This window comes from Euleptes europaea, chromosome 14 (assembly GCF_029931775.1).
Source record: "Euleptes europaea isolate rEulEur1 chromosome 14, rEulEur1.hap1, whole genome shotgun sequence".
Taxonomy (NCBI): domain Eukaryota; kingdom Metazoa; phylum Chordata; class Lepidosauria; order Squamata; family Sphaerodactylidae; genus Euleptes; species Euleptes europaea.
The window spans coordinates 60,768,796-60,794,088 of record NC_079325.1 but is presented as its reverse complement, the minus strand read 5'-3'; the positions used below and the strand labels follow the sequence as shown (position 1 = coordinate 60,794,088).

Sequence of the window (25,293 nt, the reverse complement as noted above, 5' to 3'; positions counted from 1 at the left end):
TCAGTCACTCCGGATTCCTTAAGTCAGACACGCAAGAGTCAGGTGCGTATACAAGCAGGAGGCTGACTCCAAAGATTCCCTCCTCTGTGCAGAAGGGAGAGAGAGAGAGCTGCAACCTAGAGACAGGCTGGGTGCCACCGGTAGCCAGTCTCTCCAGTGCTGCCCAGCACCAGTTAGAGGACTGGGGGAAGTCACCAAGGGCTTTACAAAAATCGACAGCGGCACCCTTGTGAAGGCGGTGGCCAGGTGTGTAGGGGCCTGGAGGGTGTTCGTTGAACGGCCCACCTCCTGTCTGGGGGCCACAGGATTTCTCAGGTGGAATGTTGACTGGTGGGATGTTGCCCCCCCCCCTGGTGAACTGCAGCCGTGTCTGCTGGAGACCTGCCAGAAGACCGTGCCCCACTTCTTATGCGGCATGAAGACCAGCTGGTGCTACACGTAGGAGCCGTCAAGGCCAGCGTGCCGGAGAGCAGAGTCTGACCAGAGACCGACTCGCATGCTGGAACTTCACCCATGCCGTGACGGAGGGCCTGGTGGAACAGAAGAGGGTCGTGGAGGCCACAGCACCCGCACAGTTCTAGACGGTGGCTGCTCTGAGGTCCTTTGAGGACTGCTCCGAGGCCGTCAGCTGTGGCACAGCCAGCCTGGCTCAGGTCATTCTCTTGGTCCAGATGCTCCAGGAGTCGGGGGCTTCCCTTTCTGACCCAGGTCTGGTTGGCATCCAGCTTCATCCAGTGGCAGCCCTGGCCGAGAACACGCAAAGGGGCATTGAGGCCTGAATGCAGCCACTCACCTAGAAGACTGTTTACATGTTGGTGACCACGGGTTGGTGACCCTCGTGTCAAGGGGCAGCGTCATCCTGCACGCCCAGTGCTCTCATCCACTGGAGTGACGAGCTCTCCAGACGAGAGCCAGCCTGGCGCAGTGCTTAAGAGGGGCAACTATAATCTGGAGAACCAGGTTCGATTCCCCACTCCTCAACATGCAGCCTGCTGGGTGACCTAGGGCCACCTACAGTTCTCTCAGAACTCTCTCAGCCCACCTGCCTCACAAGGTGCCTCTTGCGGGGAGGGGAAGGGAAAGTGATTGTAAGCCGCTTTGAGACTCCTTAAAGGTAGAGAAAAATGGGGTATAAAACCCAACTCTTCTCCTCCTCCTCCTCCCCCCTGTATGTGAGGCCAAGAGAGGCCAAGAGAGGCACTTGCGGAGGAGGAGGCGGGGGAAAGCAGCAGTACTCCCTCTCAGACCTTCTGCTGGCCAGCTTGCCCCCCTTGCCGCTGTGGGGCAGGCCGTGTGGCATCTGGTGGGAGACGGTGTAGGCATCAATGGGGGACTCCCTTGCCGAGTGGCCAGTGCTGACCCACTGAACTCCTGGGCCTGGAAAGAGACGATGGGGCCCACCTGTCCCTTGGGGCCCACCTGTCCCTTGTGGCCCAGGAGCTCCTCTCCTGCCCTCCTGCCAGCATGTGGAGTGGTGGGTCTTTTCCCCGGTGAAGGACCTTGCCAGCTCCCACCATTTGTGGCTGCCTCTCTCAAGGGCAGAAGCTCTTGATCTCCCAGAAGGCCACCGCTTTCCACTCCTCCACTCTCCAACCGTGGCTTTTGAGAGCAAGTGAAGTCCGTGTCTCACAGCGGGACTCCTTTGTGCCCAGCTTCCGTCAATATCTCAAGGCTGAGAAGATTGGGGTTGGGGGCTTTTCCCTCTGCCTCTCTCTCCCATCCTGATGAATAAAGATACTTTCAGGCTTGTGAATCTTGTGTTCTTCTTTGGTGGTGGTCGGGGCGGCGGGGTGGGGGGGGAGCTAAAAGCTGCATTACATCCCCTGTTCTCACAACCCCCAGGATGGCCAGTGAGGAAATGGTGGCTGGAGATCTTGAGGCTCCTTCAAGCCAGGGAGAGGAGAGGCTGCAGAGTGTGGAGGGATGACGGCGCTGTGTGTGTGTGTGACCCCAACCCTCCCTCTCATTTCAAGAGGCCTGAATGTGTGTGTGTGTGTGTGAGTGAGAGAGAGGGTGTATGTGAGAAGTGTGAGTTTGGGGTGTGTTTAACTTCTGTGCCCCTGCTTTGTTGCCCCCTTGGGTCTGCTTGGGAGGTGCCCGCTGGCTCTACTAGTTTAGGGTACATTGAAATGTTGATACAGAGATTTGTTGTGAAGGATTGTGCTAGAAATCCCTCCATCTTGGGGGAAGGGGAGATGCAGGCTTTCAAGTCATCAGGCTGGCTGCTGGTTATTAAAACCCAAGCTGGGGCAGGTATTTCAGGCCACCTTTGTCTTTCCTCCTCCATTTCTTCTGGGGGGTGGGGGTTAATAATAAGCACACAGCCTGATATATGCAAAGTGGGGACTGAGGTAGAGGGAATGGGGAGCCACCCCTTCCCCACATGCTGAGGCCACGGGGCTTGGCACAGAGGCGCAAGGCTGCCCTGGGGCTCATGCGTCAGCTGCTCCAGACCAATATTGCTTGTGGGCCTCGTAGCAGGAACATGTTCTTGGTATTTGGTTTGCAGGCCTTTGTGGAGGGCTGATTACTCAGTGCCAGATGGGCATGGAACAGTGAGACAGATCCTGGAGGCGGGTGGCTGGGGACGGCCCTTGAGCTTGGCATTCTGGGAGGAGGAGGGTCTCCTTGATTACAGGGCAGAAGTGGCTTGGGGTGGGTTACACTGACAGGCCCCTTCCGTGTTAGGAAGGGGTGTTGTCTGTGAGAGGTGCAGATCAGAGTGCCCACTTGTTAAGACTCATGCACTGAGAGAAATGCTTTGAGGGGAAAAAAGGTTTGCCAACCTGCCCCTGTGAGCTCTCTGTGAACTGATTAAGTTACATCAAAAGGATCATAAATTACATAGTTTTGAGGGTCTTACAGCTGAATCTGCAAAAGAACCCCATTAGCACGCTTGTTGCCATTCTGGTTTTCCGTCCTATGTCTTTCCTGCGTTTCTCCAGTCCCCTGTGGTTTTCCAAAGACCCTGTTCCCTCGCCAGATCCTTTTCTACCCGCCATGTTCATCCCTTGCTGTTTTGATTTCCTGCTCCCTCCAGCCTCCCTTGAGGCAAGAGCCTCGGTCCTTAAAAGCTGGGCCTGTAAGGAGTCCTCTGGTCAGTTTGCCCAGAGAAGATGCAAGCTACAGTTGGGAGCTTCCTTTCTGCGATCACCTGGAGAGCCCTGCAGCCCTCGAACAATTAGGAAGTTGCTCAAAGGAACAGAACCTTTTCTCTCTGTGGGATGGCCTCCTTCAGAAAGCGTTCTGGGCCAGCTGCCTTTCAGCTTAGATGTCCTGTGGATTCGGGGGCTGCTGCAGGTTACTCTTTTAGGAATTGCCATTTGCTCATTTATTTGCAGTTGACTTTCAATGGCTTCACTGTAAATTTTAATGTATTTTTATAGTGTTTTGTTTCCGTAGCTGCACTGAAATGGGGTATAAATGTAATTAATGACAACATATGTGTTGCTTTGCAGATTGGCGACTTCATCGGGGAGAGAACTGCTCGCACAAACATTGTACACTTGAAGTCTCTCTTGGGTTTGCAGCCAAGCAAGGATGAACAGGACACACCTAGTTGTGGCGCTGGCTATGAAGCGCAAGGTGAGATTCATTCTGGTTTGATCCTGCTGTGCTTCCTCCATCCGCAGCCAACCTAAGGGGGAACCTGCAGATAACTTGTGTTTGTCCAGCTTGGTGGATCCTGGCTGCATGTGATGCTACTGTCTGTCTTTCCGTTCCTCCTAATGTTAAAGCACGGGTGTCCTGGTTAGGACCATGAAATTCGGGCAAATGTTTTCAGTACAGACAAGACAAAGATGATAATGGTAGCGAAGTCTGATGCCCTAGATGTGGTAGATTCTGGGTGGTACACAATTATTTTTACTTAAGTGACATTAAGAGTCTTGGTGTTTTATTAAACCCTACATTGCTGCAGAAACCAGACCTCTTTACTTTATCATCACCTGGTTTGCAGGGTATTAGCCCTCTTGGACCAAGCTGGCTTTGTTGTGCTGATCCAGACTTCTGTAACATCTGAGCTAGAGTACTGTAATATGTGGGGCTGGCTCTTGAACACATTGTGGAAGCTTCTGGTCAGTTGAAAATGGGGTCACTTGTTGGCTGCTAAGGGGGTGGAGCCCAAGGCCATTTTCAGAGCATTCCCTCTGGCTTCCTGTTTGCTTCTGGGTTTAATTCAAGGTCCTGGTTCTCATCTGAAGGACCTTCTCTCCCTGCATGAGCCTCAGCACTAATTGCAGCCCCCCCCCCGACCAAAACCTGTCCATGGTGCCCTCCTCCAGAATGGCCATTTGGGCCAATAGCCACTCCCATTCCTTTTATATAGTCATTTCACTGCCTTGGAGTGAGCTGCTCTGGAGATCTGTAGGATGCCGTTGTTGTTTGCTTTCAGACTTTTTTATTTCAGATGTTTTTGCCAAGATTGTATTTGGGTTTTTTTACATACAGGCTGTAATTTATAAGTGTTTTTCATTTGATGAGTTTTATATGAGACAAATGAGGGACCCACAAGGACTCGTGTGTGTGTGTGGGGGGGGTTCCTCGTTTTTCCCAGTATCAGCCTCTCCCTCTATTTCCTCTTGCCCTTCCCTGGCAGTCGCCGTAGCCTCTCCCCCCTTTTCCTGTTTCCTTCTCTCCTTCCTACCAACCAGCCAGCTTACCTTTGTCTGCCCCATCTTTAGCTTTCCCTCTGTCAGATAGGGCTTCTGACAGCTCCGTGCTCAATCAAGATGGTTTCCCCGCAAACAAAAAGGAGTTCTCCGTGCACTCCTCCCCCCCCCGTTTTGCACATGAGCTCCGGCCAGGTATTTACAATTGTATTGGGACCCGCCTGTGTAAATCTCCGATCTGATATCGGGTCCCGCGCACAAAACCGAGAGCTCGGCCATCTCCTCCGCTGATTGCTCATGATTGTTTCTGTTTCAGTTTTACTTAAGTCGTTACCGGCAGGAAACGACTACATTGTCTCTTTGTTCCTGTAACCCTATTGTGTCAGCCCTATAAATGTATCCACTCTCCCCCCAGTCATGTATTCCAGCCTTGCGCGTCTCTTACTGAAATCACTGACTTTCCGAAATAAATCTTTGAATCGCTGCTCTGCCTGGATTGAAGGTCTATTGCCTGAAAAGTGTGTATTTGCTGAAGCCTGACATTAGTCTGGAATCACAATTTTTTTTTTTTCGACCAGTTTGTTTTTGTAAATATGTTTTCTATGTCGTCCCGATCCGCCGAACTGATCCGGCGGTACGAGCGTATCTGCCAGTCAGAATGGCAGAAAGAGGCACTACTCCGGGAAGAAGCAGCCCCAGAAGGAGCTGGCCCGCTCTGGGTGCCCCGCAGAACTTACCGAGGGGGCGCCCCTAAATGAACTCCGCACTGGACAGTACGTCCACCGATCGACAACGACCCCAAGCTTCGATCACCTGTACCGAGGCCCACTGGATGACTGGTACTCTGGGAGGGAGACACCACTTCGAGACCAGGCGCCAGCCACCTTGACCCCTTGCCCCCGGGAGGAGGAACACCATCTTCTACAGGAGCAGAACCACTCACTGACCCGGGAGAATTGGGACCTTCAGGCCCAGCTGGGAGCCCTGCAGAGGGAGATGATGGCGCTAGCAGGGACGGTGGAAGGACTCCGATCGTCCATCGGCGCTGCGACTACCCTCCCCGTTCATTCTCCACGCTCAGTCGCCCGGGACCTGCAGATCTCCTTTGACGGGACCTGCGCCCAGTTACCCCACTTTCTACTGCAACTTTCTGGCTTCATGAATAATCAGGGTGAGACTTTGCCTTCCGAAGAAGCCCGGGTGCGGTATGCCATCGGGCTTCTAAAGAAGGAGGCAGTAGAGTGGGCAGTGGCAGCAACAGAAGTTAACCCTGGACTTTTGCGCTCCCTCGATGATTTCCTGGAAGCCCTGCACCTCCGGTTTGAGGACCCTCACCGGGCAGAGAGGGCCAAGATTGCCATGCGCAGATTGAGGCAGGGGTCCCGGTCTGTGCTAGAATATGCCCAGGAGTTCCAGTCTCTGGCGTGCAAAGTGCGAGAGTGGAGCGAAGCCACCAAGGTCCAACACTTCCGCGAGGGACTGTGCTGGGAAGTGTTGGACGGCTGCCTGACTCTGGGAGACCCTGACATTGTGGAGGGCTGGATCCGGCTGGCAGGGCAAGTACAACACCGCAAGCTGACCCTGCAGTTCGCCAAGGATCGCCCGGGGAAGGAACCCCCCTCCAGAGGCCCGACCAAGGGGAACACTGCGACAGAGGTACACCGAGGCGAAGGGAATCGAGGCAGGTTCCCGGACAAGAGAGCGCACCGCTTCAGAGAGGGGTCCTGTCTACGTTGCGGAAGGTTGGGACACTTCACAGCCAAGTGCACCAGCGGATCGCCCAGGCAGTCGACAGACAAGAAAGCTCAGACCGGCTGCCAAGTTCTGGACCTGAAGAGGACGGAGGGAACACCCCCCCGGCGTGGAACAGTGGCTTTAAGCGCGGACCTGGAACCTGTCCCGTGTGAACATCGCTGCTGTTCCAGAGATGTCTCACCGTCAAAAAACGAAGGAAGCTTCCTGTGAGTGAACCGGCACAGGAGGCTACCGCACAAGAAACCTGGGTGAGTGACCAGAGAGAGATTCTCTTGATACCCGTGGTGTTAAAGAATCCCCAGGGAGGGGATCCAGTTGCAGTAGTGGGTATTTTGGACTCTGGTTGCTCCAGAACTTTGATAGACCAAGAAGTGTTTGACAATTTACTGTTGGGGGCGGTGGAGTTGGACCAGCCCCTTCTCTTCCATCAAATGGACGGGAGGGACCTTCAGGGGGCCCCTGTTCATTTGCGCTCTAACCCTGTCTTGTTAGGGGTGGGGGATCACTGGGAGCAAATCAGCTTCACCATAGCCCCTGGGATCGCTTACCCGGTGGTTCTGGGAAGCAATTGGCTGGCGGGTCACAATCCCAGCATCGACTGGGCACAGCGTCAAGTAGTGTTTGGATCCCCCCAATGCAGGTGGCATTGCAGGGAGGACATGCCCGATGGGGAGAGGGTTACTGCCGCGACAGCGATTCCCGTAACGCTGCCCCCAGAATATCAGGACTTTGCGGATGAGGGGAGGGACTGTGACTTACTACCCCCTCACCACACTACGGACTGTGCCATTAAGTTAACGGCGGACATGAAACCCTCCAAGGCTCGGGTTTACCCCATGAGCCCCCAGGGAAAAACCGTACTGCGGGAGTTTCTGGATAAGAATCTGGCTAGAGGATTCACCCGTCCGTCCACGGCTGCGTTCTCCTCACCCTGCTTCTTTGTGAAGAAGAAGGGGACTTCGGACCTCCGGTTGTGTGTGGACTACAGGAGGCTTAATGCAGTTACTGAAACCAACGCGTATCCCATCCCCCTCATCCCTGACCTTCTCAGCCAGCTACGGGAGGGTAGGGTGTTTTCTAAACTGGACTTGGAGGAAGCCTACTACCGGGTTCGGATCAAGGAGGGGGATGAGGCTAAAACAGCCTTCTCGTGTTGCTATGGGCTTTTTGAATTTAGAGTTATGCCTTTCGGTTTGCAAGCTCCGTCTTGCTTCATGCAACTCATCAATGAGTTCTTGCATGTTCTATTGTTCCAGGGGGTCGTCGTGTATTTGGACGACATTTTAATTTATTCACGAGACACGGAAAAGCACCGGAAATTGGTGCGGGAGGTTTTGCGCCGGCTGCGGGAACACCACCTGTACGCCAAACTGTCCAAGTGTGCCTTTAACCAGGACAAACTTACTTTTCTTGGGTTTGTGGTGTCCCCCAACGGGTTAATCGTGGACCCCGAAAAGGTCCAGGCGGTCCGGGATTGGGAACCCCCCCGGACCCGCAAACAGGTTCAACAATTTCTGGGCTTCGCAAATTTCTACCGGGGTTTCATCTTGGATTTTGCCGAGATAGCCCTCCCTATCACGGAACTCCTTAAGACCAAGGGGAGGGGTCAGGCGGCCACGGCCGCTAACTATCAGCGTGGAACGACTGCTGCCAGGCAGCGTTTGACTTGCTTAAGAGCCGGTTCACGTCTAAGCCCCTTTTAGCTCACCCCGACTGTTCTCAGCCTTTCGTCCTGCAAGTAGACGCTTCTGATAAAGCAATGGGGGGAGCGCTCCTGCAGAAGGATGCTCAGGGGAGGCTCAGACCCTGTGCCTACTTTTTCAAGAAGTTCTCTGGGGCCAAGCTCAACTGGCCAATTGGGGAGAACGAGGCCATGGCTATCAAACATGCCCTCACGGTTTGGCACCAGTTCTTAGAAGGGGCGTCGGTGCCGTTCGAGGTTTGGACGGACCACCAGAACCTCGAGGCCATCTTGGGGCAGAGGAGGCTCTCGGCCAAACAGCAGAGGTAGGCGGATTTCTTTTCTAGATTCCGCTTCACCATTAAACATGTTCCCGGAAAGGAGAATTGCCTGGTGAATGGCCTCTCCCGCATGCCGCAGTACGACTGCAGAGTCGAGTGGCCACTTGGGTCCCTTTTTACCCCAGAACACCTGGGCTTGGACCCGGAGGGGGCAAGCGCGGGTGTTCTGACCCGGGCCCAAGCCCGGGCGGCGCCCCCCCCCACCTGTCCCTGTTCTTCCGCAAGGCGGCACGAGCGGTGCCACCCGTCCCCTAGGGGTTCAGACCCGGGCTCAGGCGGCGGTTACCCTGCCTGTTTCAGACCTCCAGCAAGAGGGAGCACCCAATGCCTCCCCCCCGGGGTGTCCAGACCCGGGCCCAAACCCAGGTGGCGGGTTCTCCGCCTCCCCCGGTCCTCCCGCAGAGGGACACTCACGATTCCCCCTGCTCCCAGGGGGTTCCTGGAGATCTGCCCACTGCCGCAAAGGCCAGATGGGAGGAGGTTCTTCGTGAGGAACAAAGGGAGCGTCCCCTTGGGGTGGAGGAGACTGGGACCCTGGAAGGAAAGACTTATGTTCCCCAGAAGCTGCGACGGGAAGTTGCTAGAATGGAGCCACAGCTCCAAGACGGGGGATCACATTGGGTTCATTAAGACCCTACACCTGGTACGGCGGTGCTTTTGGTGGCCAGGGATGCGCCAGGACATTGATGGTTTTGTAAGGTCCTGCCCAATGTGTGCTACCAATAAACGTCTTATGGGAAAGCCCCTTGGACTGCTGAAACCCATGGAGACCCCAGAAGCTCCCTGGCGGGTGATTGGTATGGACTTTGTGACCAATCTTCCCCCTAGCCAGGGGAAAACCATGCTTTGGGTCATCACGGATCTGTTTTCTAAGCATATCCACCTTATTCCGTGCGAGGGGTTACCCTCAGCCCACAAGTTGGCCCGCTGTCAGGCCTGCTTTCCACAGCTCTAAGCAGCCTGTCAGACTCTGACTGTTTTAGTTTCGATTCTACCAGGTACCTCTCAAGGCCAAACTGCTAACTGCTGCATTCCTGTTCCAGTGCTATCTCCCGTGGGAACGACTCCTCAGTAGAAGGGGGGGCGCCTTGACCTTTTGTGACTAATACTTTCCCTTATAGGCCTACCCCGTGCTCCCAATTGCCATTCGTGCCAATGTACCTGTAAGCTCTGCATACCTGTATGTTTTCCATTAAATCAGCTCTCTTTTCGACTCTTTGTCTCTGGATGTTGTTTGTGGGATTACCACGGGACAAGTGCTCACATTTTGGCACGAATCTCTTCTCTATTTTCCCTGCCTGGCTGGAGCCCTGGAGGGTTCACCGGGTCCTCGGATTGGAGCAGGGGACGTGCTCTCCTAGTGAATTACCTGTGGCTGGAGCCCCAGAGGGTTCGCCTAGGCCGAAACCCTGGAGGGTCCTGAACCTTGGTACCCTCCGTTGGATCTGTTGGACGAGTACCCCGATGATCCTTCTTTGCTAGATGACATTCTTGCTGAGGCGCTGCGGACAGATTCGGAGATCAATCGCCTGATTGTACTCCTTTGAGCTCAGTGGTGTCGTCTAACTGATACGACCCCCTGGATGGACCCTGGCGCAGATCAAAGTGCCCAGCACGAACTCCGCGTACTGGACGGTTTGGTTGAGGAAGTTCGACTGGCACAGGAAGATTTAGTGACTTTGACCCGCTTGCTAGCGGGGATAACTATATGTGAAGGACAACAAGAACCGGTAGTGGCCCCAATCCACCCCGTTCCGCCCCGATCCATGGCGGGATCACGGGCGGAGGAGACTCCGGCCCCAACCGCTCCTGATCCCAACTTGTGCTTGAAAGAAGCACGGGATGTAGCGGCCCGAACAGCCTTACTGTTCCTGGGGCTGACCTCGACTACAGCCACGGTGGCTGACCTCACGAAACCTTTAACCCCTGAGTTTGGAGCAGACGCTGCTGCTCTGGCAGTTCGGGTTCAACCGTTATTGGACCTAACAGATTCCTCTGAAGTCCTTCTGCTTTTGGAGAACAAAGCTCTCCCGATTGTCACTATGGCGATTGCCACCAAGCTCGAGGCCGACCAAGTGCTCGCAGACCGACAACGGGCCGAGGAACAGTTGCGGGCTGCGGATGCGGCGGCTTGGGTGCGGGCTGCACAAGAAGAGGAGCAACGTTTGGCAGCCATTCAAGCCCGCACGCTCACAGACGTGCGTCCCAAAGACAGCACCGACTTTGGATTTATCCCCTCATTTTCTCTGAGTTTTGGTCCATATCGCGACACATCGGCGTGCAGGTAGCTTCACTGAGCCGGACTTCTCGGATGAGGAAGACCTATATGGTGAGGAACCTCACTGGTCTACTGGTCTTCGGGTCAGCCAGTCCCGACGCACGGGGGGGGGGGGGAGCTGGAGATGAAATGCGTCTCTTGCGGGGCCAAAACCAGGACTTGAATGATCGTGTGGCCCACCTGCTGGACCAAATGGAACAATTGCTTCAAGAAAATGAAAGTTTGCAACAAGCTCTAACTACCCCAGCCCAACCAGTGCCAGCTCAGCTGGTTTTACCGGCCCCCGGGGCCCCGGTTTTGCCGGCCCCTGGAGCCCCAGTTTTGCTGGCCCCTGGAGCCCCGGTTTTGCCGGCCCCTGGAGCACCGGTTTTGCCGCCTCCAGGGCAACCGCCTGACCCCCTGCCCATACAATGGAAGCAACCTCGGTTGAGAGTGACCTATGACGGCTCGGTCGAAGCCCTACCATGTTTCCTACACCAAGTGGACAGTTATATGCAGGAACAGGGACAGCACTTCCCTACTGAAGACAGCGGGTGCGCTTCACTGCCTCCCTCTTGACTGGAAAAGCCACTGACTGGATGGTCCTCCAGTTTGACACTCGGGCCCGATCCATACGCTCGCTCAACGAGTTCATGCGAGCATTACGGCGGCGCTTTGAGGACCCTTTCCTGGGAGAAAAGGCCAAGGCAGCCCTCCTGCAACTTCGACAAAGCTCTACGCCGGTGCGGGAATTTGCAGACGAATTCCAAAGGCTCACCAGTAAAATAGTGGACTGGACCGAGGCTACCCGAATACATTATTTCCGGGAAGCCTTACATCATGACATATTGAACTGGGCTTATATGCAACGTGACCCAGACACTCTTGAAGAATGGGTCTTATTGGCCGAGGAAGTGGAGAGTCGTCGCCAATTCATTTCGCTAGCCCGCCGTCGTGCCAGGGAGGGGGCAATCAAAAGCCCCTGACCAAAGCCACAGCTCCTACACCGTGCAGACCTGCTCTACCCTCGCAAGACCGCACGTCTCGGTTTCAGAGGGGAGCCTGTCTCGTTTGCGGAACCATGGGCCACATTGCAGCCGCCTGCCTGCTTCGGCCGGACCGGTTGGTCCCTTCTCAGCAAGATGGACCGCCCCAGAATCGGGGGCAACCTCAGTGCAGAGGCACCACGGCCAACTGTAGCGCTGCTCCTGGACGGACCGCACCATCAGCTCTCCACGTCGGAGAAGCGCCCCTCAATCCTGCACCAGCGAACCCATCGGGGTTCAGGATTACAAGTGCCCCACTGGGGGACAACTCGCTGTCTTCGGATGAGGACAAAGATCGGGACCCCCCCCCCGGCTTTGAATCTTGAATCTCCTCTGGATCTGTCAAAAAACGGGCTGGGTCTGCGGTGAGTGGAGCGACACCGCGGACCCTCACAGCTATTCCTGCAAAACCCAACGCTCCTGTGAAGGTGAGTGAGGTCGAAGAGAGTGTATACGTGGATGAAGTATTACAACGCCTCAGAGGCAATCAGCTCTATGCTAAGGTGTCTAAATGTGAATTTCACCAAAAACAGTTAACCTTCCTGGGCTATATAATTTCACACCATGGACTTACCATGGATCCTGACAAGGTGCAGTCGGTAACCGATTGGGAACCACCCTCCACCCGTAAGCAGGTTCAGCAATTTCTTCGGTTCGCTAACTTCTACAGGGGGTTCGTTCCCAACTTTGCTCAAATCGCACTCCCCATCACGGATCTCCTTAAGACTAAGGTGAAGGTCACCGCCGCCACGTTGCCCTCAGCCAGAATCGACTGGACCCCCCAGTGCCAAACCGCCTTTGATACTCTCAGACGACTGTTTACCTCTGAACCAGTGTTGAAGCATCCCAATCAAATGTTTATAGTTCAGGTTGACGCCTCAGACGTGGCAATGGGGGGGGCACTTTTACAGTGGGGGAGGGATGGTCTTCTGCATCCATGCTCTTCTCTAAAAAGTTTGCGCAGTCTCAGCTCAACTGGCCAATCTGGGAAAAGGAAGCGGCTGCCGTCCACCATGCCCTTACGGTGTGGAGACAATTTTTGGAGGGGTCTAAAGTCCCTTTTGAAGTGTGGAGCGATCACAAGAACCTGGAAGCACTCACGGGGCCCTGGAAACTGTCCGCGAAACAAGTTCGCTGGGCGGACTTCTTTGCTCAGTTCCGTTTCGTATTGAAACATGTGCTGGGGAAACAAAATGTCCTGGCTGATGCTCTATCCAGACTTCCCCAATATCCAACCAAGGTTGAACGCCCCACGGAGACCCTGTTCACTCCTGCTCAAAGGGGTTTGCTACCCACTCTAGCAGTCCAAACCCGAGCGCAAACCCGGCTCCCACGGCAACCCCCACAGGGGGGGACACTTCAAGCCCAACCACACCGGTCAACCCGACAGCGCCACCCCCCTCGCCTCCTTCGCCAGCTCCTTCGGCACCCAGTCACTCAGACAATCCAGCCGTCCAACCCCCCTCAGGGACGTCCCCTCCTTCCACCACAGAGCCCACACCGCCAGATGGGTTGGATCTCACAGTCTCTTTTTTAACCTCAGTTCGTTCCGCGTACCAAGCCGAACTCTCTAAGCGAACCTTCCCCTCCGCTCTAACTGAACGTAGAGGCTTATGGTACAAAGACTCTAAGCTGTATGTGCCTAAAGAGCTCCGAAAAGAAGTCCTACAGCTGGTCCATGGAGCCAAGACTGTGGGACACTTTGGGTTTCTAAAAACATTACACTTGTTACTGAGGCAGTTTTGGTGGGCTGGCATGCGGACTGACGTGGATTCCTTCATTCGCAGTTGCCCAGTCTGCGCTATGGTAAAAAGGGCCCAGGGGAAGCCTCCTGGATTGTTGAAGCCATTAGAGACCCCCACTAGACCTTGGGAGGTTATTGCTATGGATTTTATGACTGACCTCCCCCTCAGCGAGGGGAAAACTGTACTTTGGGTCATCACGGACCTGTTCTATAAACAGGTGCATCTGGTCCCTTGCGCAGGTATCCCATCCGCCCCAAAACTGGCCCGCCTCTTTGTGTCACATGTCTTCCGTCTGCATTCCTTTCCTCACAAGGTGATCAGTGACCGCGGAAGTAGCTATGTGGCTAAATTCTGGAAAGCTTTCTTAAAATTAGTGGGGGTGGAACAAGGTCTCTCAAGTGATTTCCACCCCCAAACCGACGGCCAAACCGAACGGGTGAATGCTGTGTTGGAATGCTACTTGGGCTGTTATGTTAACTATCATCAGGATGATTGGGTTGAATTGTTACCCTTTACTGAATATGCGTATTATAATGCTGTGCATCAGTCAACTGGATTTAGCCCCTTTCGGGCCATTTATGGGCAAGACTTTGGCCCCATAAGCCATAACGATGTCTCCGGGGTGGAGGGGGGAGAAAGTGTTGCTGACTGGGCGCACACAATTCAGACTACCTGGCCTTGGCTGGTATGTAATCTAGAGCGAGCTAAACGTAAATACAAAGCTCAAGCCAATAAGCATCGCTCACCAGGCAAGGACTACTCAGTGGGAGACATGGTTTATTTGTCCACCAAGAATCTACGGTCCAACCGCCCGTGTAACAAACTCAGTGCCAAGTACGTGGGTCCCTTCCCCATTACTCGTATCATCAACCCAGTCACTGTGGAACTTTCACTCCCAAAATCACTCAGGAGAATCCATCCTGTCTTTCATGTCAGTTTACTAAAGCCACATGTGCCTTCCCCCAAGTGGCATCCTGAACCACTCCCTGATGTACCAGTGATGATTGGGGTGGGGGGGAGGAACATTTTGAGGTTGCAAAAATCTTGGACTCTTGCGTCCGTTATGGGTCTCTCCACTACCTAGTCCGTTGGAAACATTTTGGTCCCGCCCACGATGAATGGGTACGTGCACGTGACGTGTCTGCATCCTGTTTGGTCCGCCAGTTCCATACCGCCTACCCTGACAAGCCTGGACCGGTGGCAAACGGTGGGGATGGGGGCTAAAGGAGGGCAGAATGTCAGGCCTGCTTTCCACAGCTCTAAGTAGCCTGTCAGACTCTGACTGTTTTAGTTTTGATTCTACCAGGTGCCTCTCAAGGCCAAACTGCTAACTGCTGCATTCCTGTTCCAGTGCTATCTCCCGTGGGAACGACTCCTCAGTCGAGGGGGGCCCGCCTTGACCTGTTGTGACTAATACTTTCCCTTATAGGCCTACCCCATGCTCCCAATTGCCATTCGTGCCAATGTACCTGTAAGCTCTGCATACCTGTATGTTTTCCATTAAATCAGTTCTCTTTTGGACTCTTTGTCTCTGGATGCTGTTTGTGGGATTACCACGGGACAAGTGCTCACACCCGCCTGTTTGTTCAACAGATCTTCCGTCTGCACGGTTTTCCTCAGAAGATCATGAGTGACAGAGGCTCGGTGTTCCTGTCTAAATTCTGGCAGGCGTTTTTGGGAATTGTTGGGGTACAACAGGGTTTATCGTCAGCCTATCACCCCCAGATGGATGGGCAGACGGAGAGGGTGAATGCTGTTGTTGAATGCTACTTGTGCTGCTTCACCAATTATCACCAGGATAATTGGATCGACCTTTTGCCACTGGCGGAATACTCCTATAACAACTCTGTGCACTCTGCTACTGGGCAGAGCCCCTTCAAGACTCTTTGGGATGGAATTCAACCCTTTGGGGGCGGTCCCCCTTCCGCCGGGGGGCGACCCTCCGGAGGTGTCGGCATGGTTTAACACCATCAGAAATACTTGGCCGGGACTTGTCAAGCAATTGGGCCAGGCTAAGGAACGGTACAAGGCGCAGGCCGACAAACACAGAGCGCCTCAGTGGGATCTTGTGGTCGGGGAAAAGGTGTACCTTTCCACCAAGAACTTAAAGTCCCTGCGTCCTTGTAGAAAGCTTTGCCAAAAGTATGTGGGTCCATTTACCATATCCCGGGTAATCAATGAGGTCACTGCTGAACTGGACCTCCCCAAAACTCTGCAGGGGGTACATCCCGTGTTTCACGTTAGCCTCCTGAAACCCTTTTCTCCTGCCCCTAATTGGCACCCCGAACCCCCAGAGGCAACACCTATCATGGTGCAGGGGGAACAGCATTTTGAAATTTCTAGGGTCCTGGACTCCAGGTTGCAGAGGGGTCAGCTGGAGTACCTGGTACTGTGAGGTTCTCCTGCCGCCCTGGGCAATTCCCAAAAAGTCACTCACTCAGACGGTCAGGTCAGAAGCAGGTAAACTTTATTGTAGAAGCAACAGGCACAGCTAGGCACACGCAAAGGCAAAGCTGCTAATGACTACTTAGAAAATACTGCATAGCTTTAAGCATGTCTACATCACAGGTGCATAACCCAGAAGCCTGCGAAAGGAATTGATAACACAGTCTTGGCCAGGAAGGCAAGGCAGACATCAAAACAAAGGACTTGCTCGTTAGCAGTTGCTTGCTAGCAGTCAAGGACACGGGGAGGAGGGAAGCACTGGGAGTGAGAATATACTGACAGAGGCCTGACTCATGTCAAGAGCCAGACTCTCGTACCAGACTCTAGCCGCTTGTATGATCTGAGCCAAGAGAAAACCAACACAGTACCTCACAGGTACACTGGAAACATTTGAACTCGAGTCATGATGAGTGGGTCGCAGCAGAACACGTGAACGCTCCCTCTCTGATCACCGAGTTCCATCGGAGTTGTCCCGACAAGCCTGGGAACCCGGGGAGGGGGTCTTTGGAGAGACGGAATGTCAGATAGGGCTTCTGACAGCTCCGTGCTCAAACAAGATGGTTTCCCCACAAACAAAATGGAGTTCTCCAGGCACTCCCCCCCGTTTTGCACATGAGCTCCGGCCAGGGATTTACAATTGTATTGGGACCCACCTGTGTAAATCTCCGATCTGATATCGGGTCCCGCGCACAAAGCCGAGAGCTTGGCCATCTCCTCCACTGAAAGCTCATGATTGTTTCTGTTTCAGTTTTACTTAAGTCGTTACCGGCAGGAAACGACTACATTGTCTCTTTGTTCCTGTAACCCTATTGTGTCAGCCCTATAAATGTATCCACTCTCCCCCCAGTCATGTATTCCAGCCTTGCGCGTCTCTTACTGAAATCACTGACTTTCCGAAATAAATCTTTGAATCGCTGCTCTGCCTGGATTGAAGGTCTGTTGCCTGAAAAGCTGTGTATTTGCTGAAGCCTGACACCCTCCTTCCCTCCCCTGGCAGCCTTTCCCTGGGAAAACTCTGGCTGAGTTGTGTGCTGCCAGTTGTTGGAGTGGGCCGAGTTGTGTGGTGCTGGCCAGGCTGGCCCCAGTTGCATGGTAGGGAAGTTGCAAAGATTTTCTTCTCCCCCACTATTTCCTCTTTCCCTTCCCCAAAAGCCCCCCTAGTCCCTCTCCTTTTCCTGCTTCCCCACCTACCAGCTGACCTACTTTTATCTGCTCCCCGTCTTCAGCTTTCCCTCCTCCTTCCCTAACCTGGCAGCCTCTCCCTGGGAAAAACTGAGCTGCGTTGCACAGGGGTCACCAGCACAGGGTTGGTCCCAGTTGTGCGGTGCCAGACCAGGCCCTGCGGCTACCATCACCAGCCAACCTACCTTTTCTTAACCCTTCATCTCTCTTCAGTTTTCCCTCTTTCTCTACTCCAGCAGCCTCTCCCTCTCCCCAGGAAAAGTCAGGCCAGGCGTCATGGTGGCCAAATTTGGTAGTTGAGTGGCGGCCGCCAGGCCAAGTTGTGTGGGCCATGAGCTTCTCACATTTGCTACTGTGCCTGAGCCTGGCAAGTCCTCCTCCATCAACAGACATGACCGTGGAGGCCTGCTCCCCCACCCCACACACTTGACTTTATAGAAACCAAGGACTGAAAGGCTTGGCAATATTGTTGTAGTTGCCTAGCAACCCCCAGCTGCCACTGAGGGTTCAGTTGGCATTCTTTTCATAAAGTGGCAGGCATTGTGTTTCTTGTTATTTTGGGGTTTTTTAATCCCCTGGTTTTATTTATTTATTTTAGAATCCAGATTTTTCTACAACTTTTGGACTTCTTCAGGTTTTTAGAAAAATCCCCCCCAGCTCCATTTTGTGGCTCTGTACATCATATCCTTTATGGCACAGTTTAGAAATAGATGCACTGATGTTTCATCTGCTGTTAGCCGCTTGGCCCTTGGGGAGGAAAGGTAGATTATGGAAGTTTGAAAATCAGTCAATAGCTTCTCAAACCATTGTGATGTGGGGATGGACCTGGCCTTACCAAGGGGTACCTCAGGTGGTCATGTTTGGGTGACATGAGGGCAGATGAATGGGGAGAGGGGGAGAGGCATCTGAGACGTCCTCATCAAGGCCAACTGCAATGAACTGCCCAAGAGCATGGCAGAGATTGGTTTTGCTTTATTTACTTCATTTTCAGCCCCTTGCCTGATCACTGAAGGCCTCCTTCAGATACCCTGCTCCAGTCCTCCGAAAGAGGGGGTTGCCCAGCAGGGAGCATGCCACAGGCCCCCGTGATTCTCTCCCCCACACCCCAATTCTCTGCTCCATTGGGAAGCTTCCTTTAACCGTAATTTGACATCAACAGGCTGATAAAGCCTTAGCTTGATGGTGTGCAGTTTATCTTTGGCAGAAGTCAGTTCAGAGGCTGGTGCTAACTCTGGTTACCCTGTTCAGATGTTGCAAGATGCCTAGAAGGTCCCCGGGTCTGAGTGGGAGGCACACAGTGCAGCCATCTTGCTGAAGCGAAGCCCAGCTCAGGGCGGCCAGCACCGGGGTGGGAGACTGCTGGGAAGTCCTCTGCCCGGATTTGGCTGCCTGGGTGGTGAGGCTTTCCTGTAGGCAGCCACCACACTGGAAGTGAGGTTGGGAGGCCTTTTTCAGCTGCCCCTGGCAGACTCTGCAACTCCTTCCCCCAGAGGTGAATATTGATCCTTTGGCACATGATGAAGATAGTTTGTTCAGAGAGGTCTTTGGCATGAACTGAGAAGGGGCAGTGCAGAGGAGTGTGTTTGTGCCGCCTGTGTTCTTAATGGTTGCATAAGATTTTGGCTGCTGTTGTTTTTGTTATCTTTTATTGTTTGTAAGAGCCCCGTGGCGCAGAGTGGTCAGCTGCGGTACTGCAGTCCAAGCTCTGCTCACGACCTGAGTTCGATCCCGGCGGAAGTTGGTTTCAGGTAGCCGGCTCAAGGTGGACTCAGCCTTCCATCCTTCTGAGGCCGGTAAAATGAGTACCCAGCTTGCTGAGGGTAAAGTGTGGATGACTGGGGAAGGCACTGGCAAACCACTCCATAAACAAAGTCTGCCTAGGAAATGTTGGGATGTGATGTCACCCCATGGGTCAGGAATGACCCGGTGCTTGCACAGGGGACCTTTACATTTTTTATTATTTGTAAACTGGATTTTTAAAACAGTTTTGTTAGCTGATTTGAGAGCCTGAGTGGGCTGAATGGTGGCATATAAATATTGTAAAATATATGACTAGAAGAAGAAGAGTTGGTTTTTATATGCCAACTTTCTCTACCACCTAAGGAAGAATCAAACTAGTTTACAATCACCTTCCCTTCCCCTCCCCACAACAGACACCCTAGGTGGTAGGTGGAGCTGAGAGAGTGTGACTAGCCCAAGGTCACCCAGCTTCATGTGTAGGAGTGGGGAAACAAATCCAGTTCACCAGATTAGCCTCCGCCACTCATGTGGAGGAGTGGGGAATCAAACCCGGTTCTCCAGATTAGAGTCCACTGTTCCAAACCACCACTCTTAACCACTACACAATGCTGGTAAACATGCTTTTGTGTTCCAAGATGGAAGAAAGGCAGGGCACATATATAATACGTAAATGAAATCATGGAGCCAGAAACCCGGAGGATGTGCGGCCTCGACTCTCCGCCGAGTGAGCCCTAGCCAACCTGGGAAGGGCTCTGAAAGAGACAGCGGGCCATAGAGCAGCAACTAGAATGATGAAAAAAAGCAGTGCATGAATGATCAATTCTAAATGTTTAAAAATTAAAAGTCAAGAAAGGGCCGTTCCTTGGGAGTCAGCCCCGCTGAATAAAACAGGACTTATGTCTGAGTAGACCGCTTAGCCTTGCTGCCAAGAGTCACTCTTTTTATTTGGGCTCCGTTTAATTGATAGAGCATGCATAAGGCTTTGCACTCTAGGCACTGGTTGTGACTGGGGCTCTTGCAAGTGGATGTGGTGATGTGTGCCTCGCTGGATCAGACTGCGTCTCAGCTAGTTTCCAGCTGCCCCTGGAAGCTCAGTCGCAGGGCATGAAGGCCTCCCCCTCCCCCGAATTATCTCTCCCAAGCATCCAAGACTCAGAGTGTCCTGCCTTTGTACATGGTGGGTCCAGCTAGGCCCTTCGGGTAGCTGATGTTGCCGGCTGCTTGCTGAAGCTTCCTTCCTTCCAGTCACATGTTAATTCTGAGTTGTGAAGACGCCTTTCCTCTCGCCAGTTCTTTGAGCACCTTCATGGGGCGATTCTGCAGTACAGCCACAAGAGATGGGTTTTGAGGGCAGGGGGCTGCCTTCCAAAGTGAGGCTGGGGCTCAGATCGGCCTGGAAACTTGTTGAGATGGTTTAGTGGTGAAGGAGATGCATTTTAGGTTTCCTCCTGATCTTTGTGTATGAAAAATCTTTTTGATATGCTCTAGTCATACTCTGTGTTTGTTTCTTCCCCTTCTCTGCCAAAATGGGCTAGATGTACTGGCAGTCCCACCCAAATGCCCACGAAGAGGAGCTTGGCATGGGGTGGCTGGGCAGGATGTGAGAGGGTTGTGATGCCTCCACGGTGGCAGTTGTTTCCTTGGGGTCCCTCTGTGGATTCACAGAGATGTTTGAGAACAGATAATGCACAAGATCAGTGGGGACACTGGAAAAGCGCATGTCTCCTTGGGACAGGACAGTTGGTTTTGAATCAAAGGCAGAAATAATCTCCCATCTCCAAGGACTTCTGACAGCTTCAACTTGACGCAAAGGCGTTGTCGGAGGGTGCGGTCCCACCCCACCACCCTTTGCGTGGCCTGAACACTGCCGTTTTCTGTCCATGAGGGTTTTGGCTGTGGGCGTTGACAGGCAGCCCAGCCCGTGGGCTTCATCGGAGTCTCTCTGAAGGGTTTAGTTTTCTGCCTTAATTACCATTGTTTAGCTGCTTAGGTCAGAATTGGCTGGGGTTTCTTTCTGTGTGTGTTTGGACAGGGAGTATGGGAAGCAGCTCATCACTGTGGGAGGCACAGAGTGTTCCTAAAAAAGGGCAGAGGGAAATCTTAGTGTTCTGTCCTTGAATAATGCTGAGTTGATTACCCAAAGCATCTCAAAGCTCTGCTGCTACCAAGCTTGTCCTCGGGCAGCGGAGCGGTGTGCTCGGTCTCCCAACTGCACGGGACATTTTGCACATAAACACTTCTGGTTGCTGGTAAGGGTTGTGCCCATCTGGCCAGCCCTAGATCCATCACGGCTGCCCCATGGAGGCCGACCACCCGTGTGGCAGGCAGGATGGCAATGGAGAAGCCTGCTGCTTGCTCAGGGCTCACCGAGGGTTTCAGCCTGTGAAGGGAGGGGGTTTCTCTTCCTGCTGCCCCTTCCCCCTGGCCACTCCTTCTGTGTCTGTTGGGGGGGGGGGGGGCTTCCAGAATCAGTCAGGAAGTCTTCCTCAGCACTGGACCAGGGGTGTTTATATATCCTTTGCTGGGGCCCTGGGATGGGGAAATGCCAGAAGTCCCTGTTGGCTAGATCCAGGAAGAGGGCAGACCGAGATCCACGGCTGCCACACCAGAAGGGCTGGAAGGGAATCTTGAGAGATTACTTTGGGGTAAGGGTGCCAGGGGGCCTCTGCAGTGCACAGCATGGGAGTGATTTTGGCCATGGGGCATCTGGGGCATTGACCCCAGTCCCTGTGCTTGTTGCCCCAAGTTGAGGGTTCCCCCACCCCCCGCAATAATGCATTCTGGGACACCCCAGACTGCCACGCAGGCAGCGAGCTCAAAGCTGCCATCTCTGGTTGCCAGGCTCTGTGAAGAGAGGGAGGGAGGCTGGGGGCCCTCCCACCCAACAAGCCCCTCCCAGCCTCTGCTCCTGAACGCAGCCACAACACCTGCCCCTTGAGTAGCACCTGCATGATGCACCTCTCTATGCAGGTTGCAGTGCTAATCCCAATTGGGCCTCTGCGCACCTGGGAATTAAGTTCCAGAACAGAACTCTTGCCTGAGAACTCCACATAGGAGTTCACAACCGTGATGTCCTGGCTGCAGGTCTCTCCAGTTCTCTTTGTATTTGTTTTTACATATTCTTCAAATGGTACATTCTGTTCTTAATTAAAAAATAAAATCTAGACCCGTATTGCAGGAAAGATCCATTATGCAGATTCTTCCTACAAAACAGTTCTTCAGTAGATGCTCTTGATGAGGTTGTTGTTAATGCTCCCGAGTTGTATGCATCCGTAATGCCAATTTATTTTTTCTGGTTGAAAGTGATATTCTTCTGAGAATCATGGGGGTAGAAGCGGCAGATTAAGGAATATGCCTCTGTGCCAGGGCAGAAAAGCCTGCATGGATTGGGCAAGGGAAGTTTGCCAGGATCTTTTTTAAAGTACCCTGTAAATGTTTAAATAAGGGTGCAGGATGAGGGCACTGGATGCTGCCCTGGGGGGGTGTAGGTCCCACACTTTCCTTTGGCTTTGGATGGGCGTTCTGAAGGGAGAGAGAACAAGAAACATTAAGAGAGAGTGGGGCCTTTTGTGCACGGGCTGTTTCCACTGGATCTGCTGCTCTCTTAACTGCATGGTATTTGCAGTCGAATTCTCAAAACACTATGCACAGGGGCTTTTTGCCCCAAAGAAATTCCAGGAGTACCTTGTGGTGAATTATGCATCCCCAGAGAAAATGCGGAGCTTCTGAACCACGTGTGAGTCCCTCCCCCCTGAAAACACTGGCCGTGGTGTATTTTTTAAAATACTTCACCAGCCCCCACCAGACCCACAGCAGGATTCTTTCATTCGATCTGAACCGAGTGGCCATTTTACAGCCAAAATTCAATGCAAATCACTAAAAGAATAAGAACATAAAAACACTCACAAGGTCATTTGTGACATTTATTGTTCCATCAATAGTCTTGCACTCGCAAAAAAAAAAAAGGCCTTCATGCCTATAAGAGGATGCGCATAAGGGGAGGGCGGCAAATCAGCCTGCCTCTGTTCCATCCTGCAGAGAACTGAAACTGACCCACACACACTGTGAAACTGACCAAGTAAGCAGCCTCATGGTATTCCAGCACTATTCTCTTGCTAGTTCACTTGCAAATGGCTGCCAGGGGAGGGAGGGATGAGGGGGACAGACACGTAGAAGGGAGAATGGGCATGGGGAGAAAAACCCAAAGTGACAAGTATGCACAAGACTGGCTTTCGATTTGGGATCAAGGCAGACTTTAAACTCGGGGTAAACAGCATCCTGAAACCACGAGGGGAGAGCAAGGCAACTTCTGAAGGTTGGAAAATACATGCATAATGAAAACCAAACCCCGAAGTAGTCAGGGAGTGACTGCGAAGGGAACAGACCATGCATAAAAGGCCTCAGATTGTCTGAGCCAATGAGGGTGAATGTGTCACAGTGAACAGATAGTTGAATTGGGATTTTGGAGGAGAGACCGGGGTTCAAGTCCCATCTCCAGATGTATTATGCAGCTTTTGGAAAATCACACTCCAATCCCGCTTTCCCATCTGCACAATGAGAATATTAGTTATCTCACAAGATTGTTGAGGATAGGAAACATTGTGAGTTGTTTTGAAATTAAAAGTACCGTATGAATCACTACAAGTATTTGTAAGAGAGTGAACTGAACAAAATGGTCAACTTTGAGTGAGGATCCTGGTGGAAGTGTTCAGTGTTTGGGGAGGTTGTGCAGTTGGGGTAAGATCTTCTCATTAGATGGCCAACTGTTTGTGCTTGGGGTAGAGGTGGGAGCAGATAGGAAACTGTGTCTTCATTGCGTTTTTAAATGTGTTTGAAAGGGGTGTGTGTTCCTGTGTGCATGTTGAAGAATCTTTGTACCTTTTCAAAATCTTTAGGATGCTATGAGTATATAGAGCTCAGTAACTAAACTGCCAGCTAATAAATATGTTCCAAGGCAAGCACTGGAGTTCACCAGACAACTTTGTTAAAAATCCTATCAACAGCTAGAGGTTATTGCTTGGTATTGTTGCTGTTTTCATTTATAGTCAGCCTTTCCCACTGAGACCCAAGGTGGATTACAAGTACGATAAAAAACTTTCTGTCAAGCAGATTACAAAACAAGATAACATTTGACTCTAACAGCGAACATTCCTACTAAGACAAAATAATGCAGCTGAGCTGGGATTGTACAATGGGTGAAAACCCCAGACAGCACACACAAACCTCTCTGCTTAAGCACAAGACAATTAGTGTAGGAAAGAGTTTTTCCGTGATAAAAATCACCTCCTGTGTATTGCACCACATGATCATCCAACATGAATTGAGCATTTGAATGCCTGTGATCGGGCGTGCTTCTTTTCCTTAGACCAACCAGTCCTTCGTAAGACTGGGAAGAAGGAAGGTCTGAGAAGAGCACCTGGCCAGGGCACGGCGCACAGAGTTGGTGACCGCCTGCCCTGGGTCGTGGAATGGACCCCCTTTGGCACCTGGGTTCCCAGAGCCGATGTTGCTGTGGCCGTGATCCCAGCAGCTACAAGCATCCCTGGAGGCAGTGTCACCAACTGCAGCAGAGGGCAACCCCCCCCCCAAGGTGGTAACTGTGGGCAGTTCTAATCTCAGTTACGATGTGGCAGAACTGGATGAAGTGCAGAAGAGTCTTGAAATTGAGGGGTATATTATGCTCAGCCCAATCGGAGGTGATGTCACCTGTCATGTGCCTCTTCCTCCCATTTCTGAATTTAAAACTGTTTACATTCCTCCAGATGGATATGTTACCAACTTCTGAGGTCGTCTTGTTGGTCATCATGTGACAATTGATTGCTCCTTGATCCAGTGCTTGTTCCTGTTTGGACTAGTTCTCCTTGAAGATAAAAAGACTTGGCCTTGCATTGTCTTCTTACCTCATCTGTTACTATTATCTGTACTATTAATTTCTTCTTTCATTTGGTTCAACATTTCATGATACTTCCTTAATAGCCAAGTGTTTAATTTTCTAGGTTCCTCGGTTGTAGTTGAAGTTAATAAAGTTGAAGTTTGGTTTACAAGAACTGAGGAGTGGGGTGTGAGTTAAGCCTCTGGGATAGAGACCCAGCCAGAACATATTCTTTGTTGAGCCCAGAGCATATTCTGTGACACTTTCTACAGACTTTCACACTTCTTTGCTGGCAGATTCCTGGACAGAAATAAACTTCTTGTACAACTTCTTGACTGTCTTTGGCCCATCAGCTGTTCATTCACCACCTGGAACTTCTCCGTCCCTCCTGAATGGGAATTGGTCTTGTGGATGGATGAGCAGGTCAATGATGTTGCGAGGACTGCCTTCTTCCAATGACCTCTTGCTTAGACTCTGTATACCTACCCGAACTGATCCCCACGACAGTAACTTTCAGATTGGACTTCTGTCATGTGCTACATGTGGGACTGCTTTTGAAGATGTTTTGGAAGCTTCCATTGGTACAAATGATACAGGGACATTCCTCACACTGAGATTC

General features: G+C 52.4%; 1 protein-coding gene across 1 annotated transcript in view; it reads left to right on the top strand.

The window, feature by feature from the left end:
* The window catches only part of GPSM1 (G protein signaling modulator 1), a 95,272-nt gene that overhangs the window by 22,289 nt on the left and 47,690 nt on the right, over positions 1-25,293 (top strand). The window contains exon 8 of the mRNA XM_056860209.1: positions 3,459-3,585. Within this exon, the coding sequence (XP_056716187.1) occupies positions 3,459-3,585 (127 nt within the window). The remainder of the gene's footprint in view (positions 1-3,458; positions 3,586-25,293) is intronic.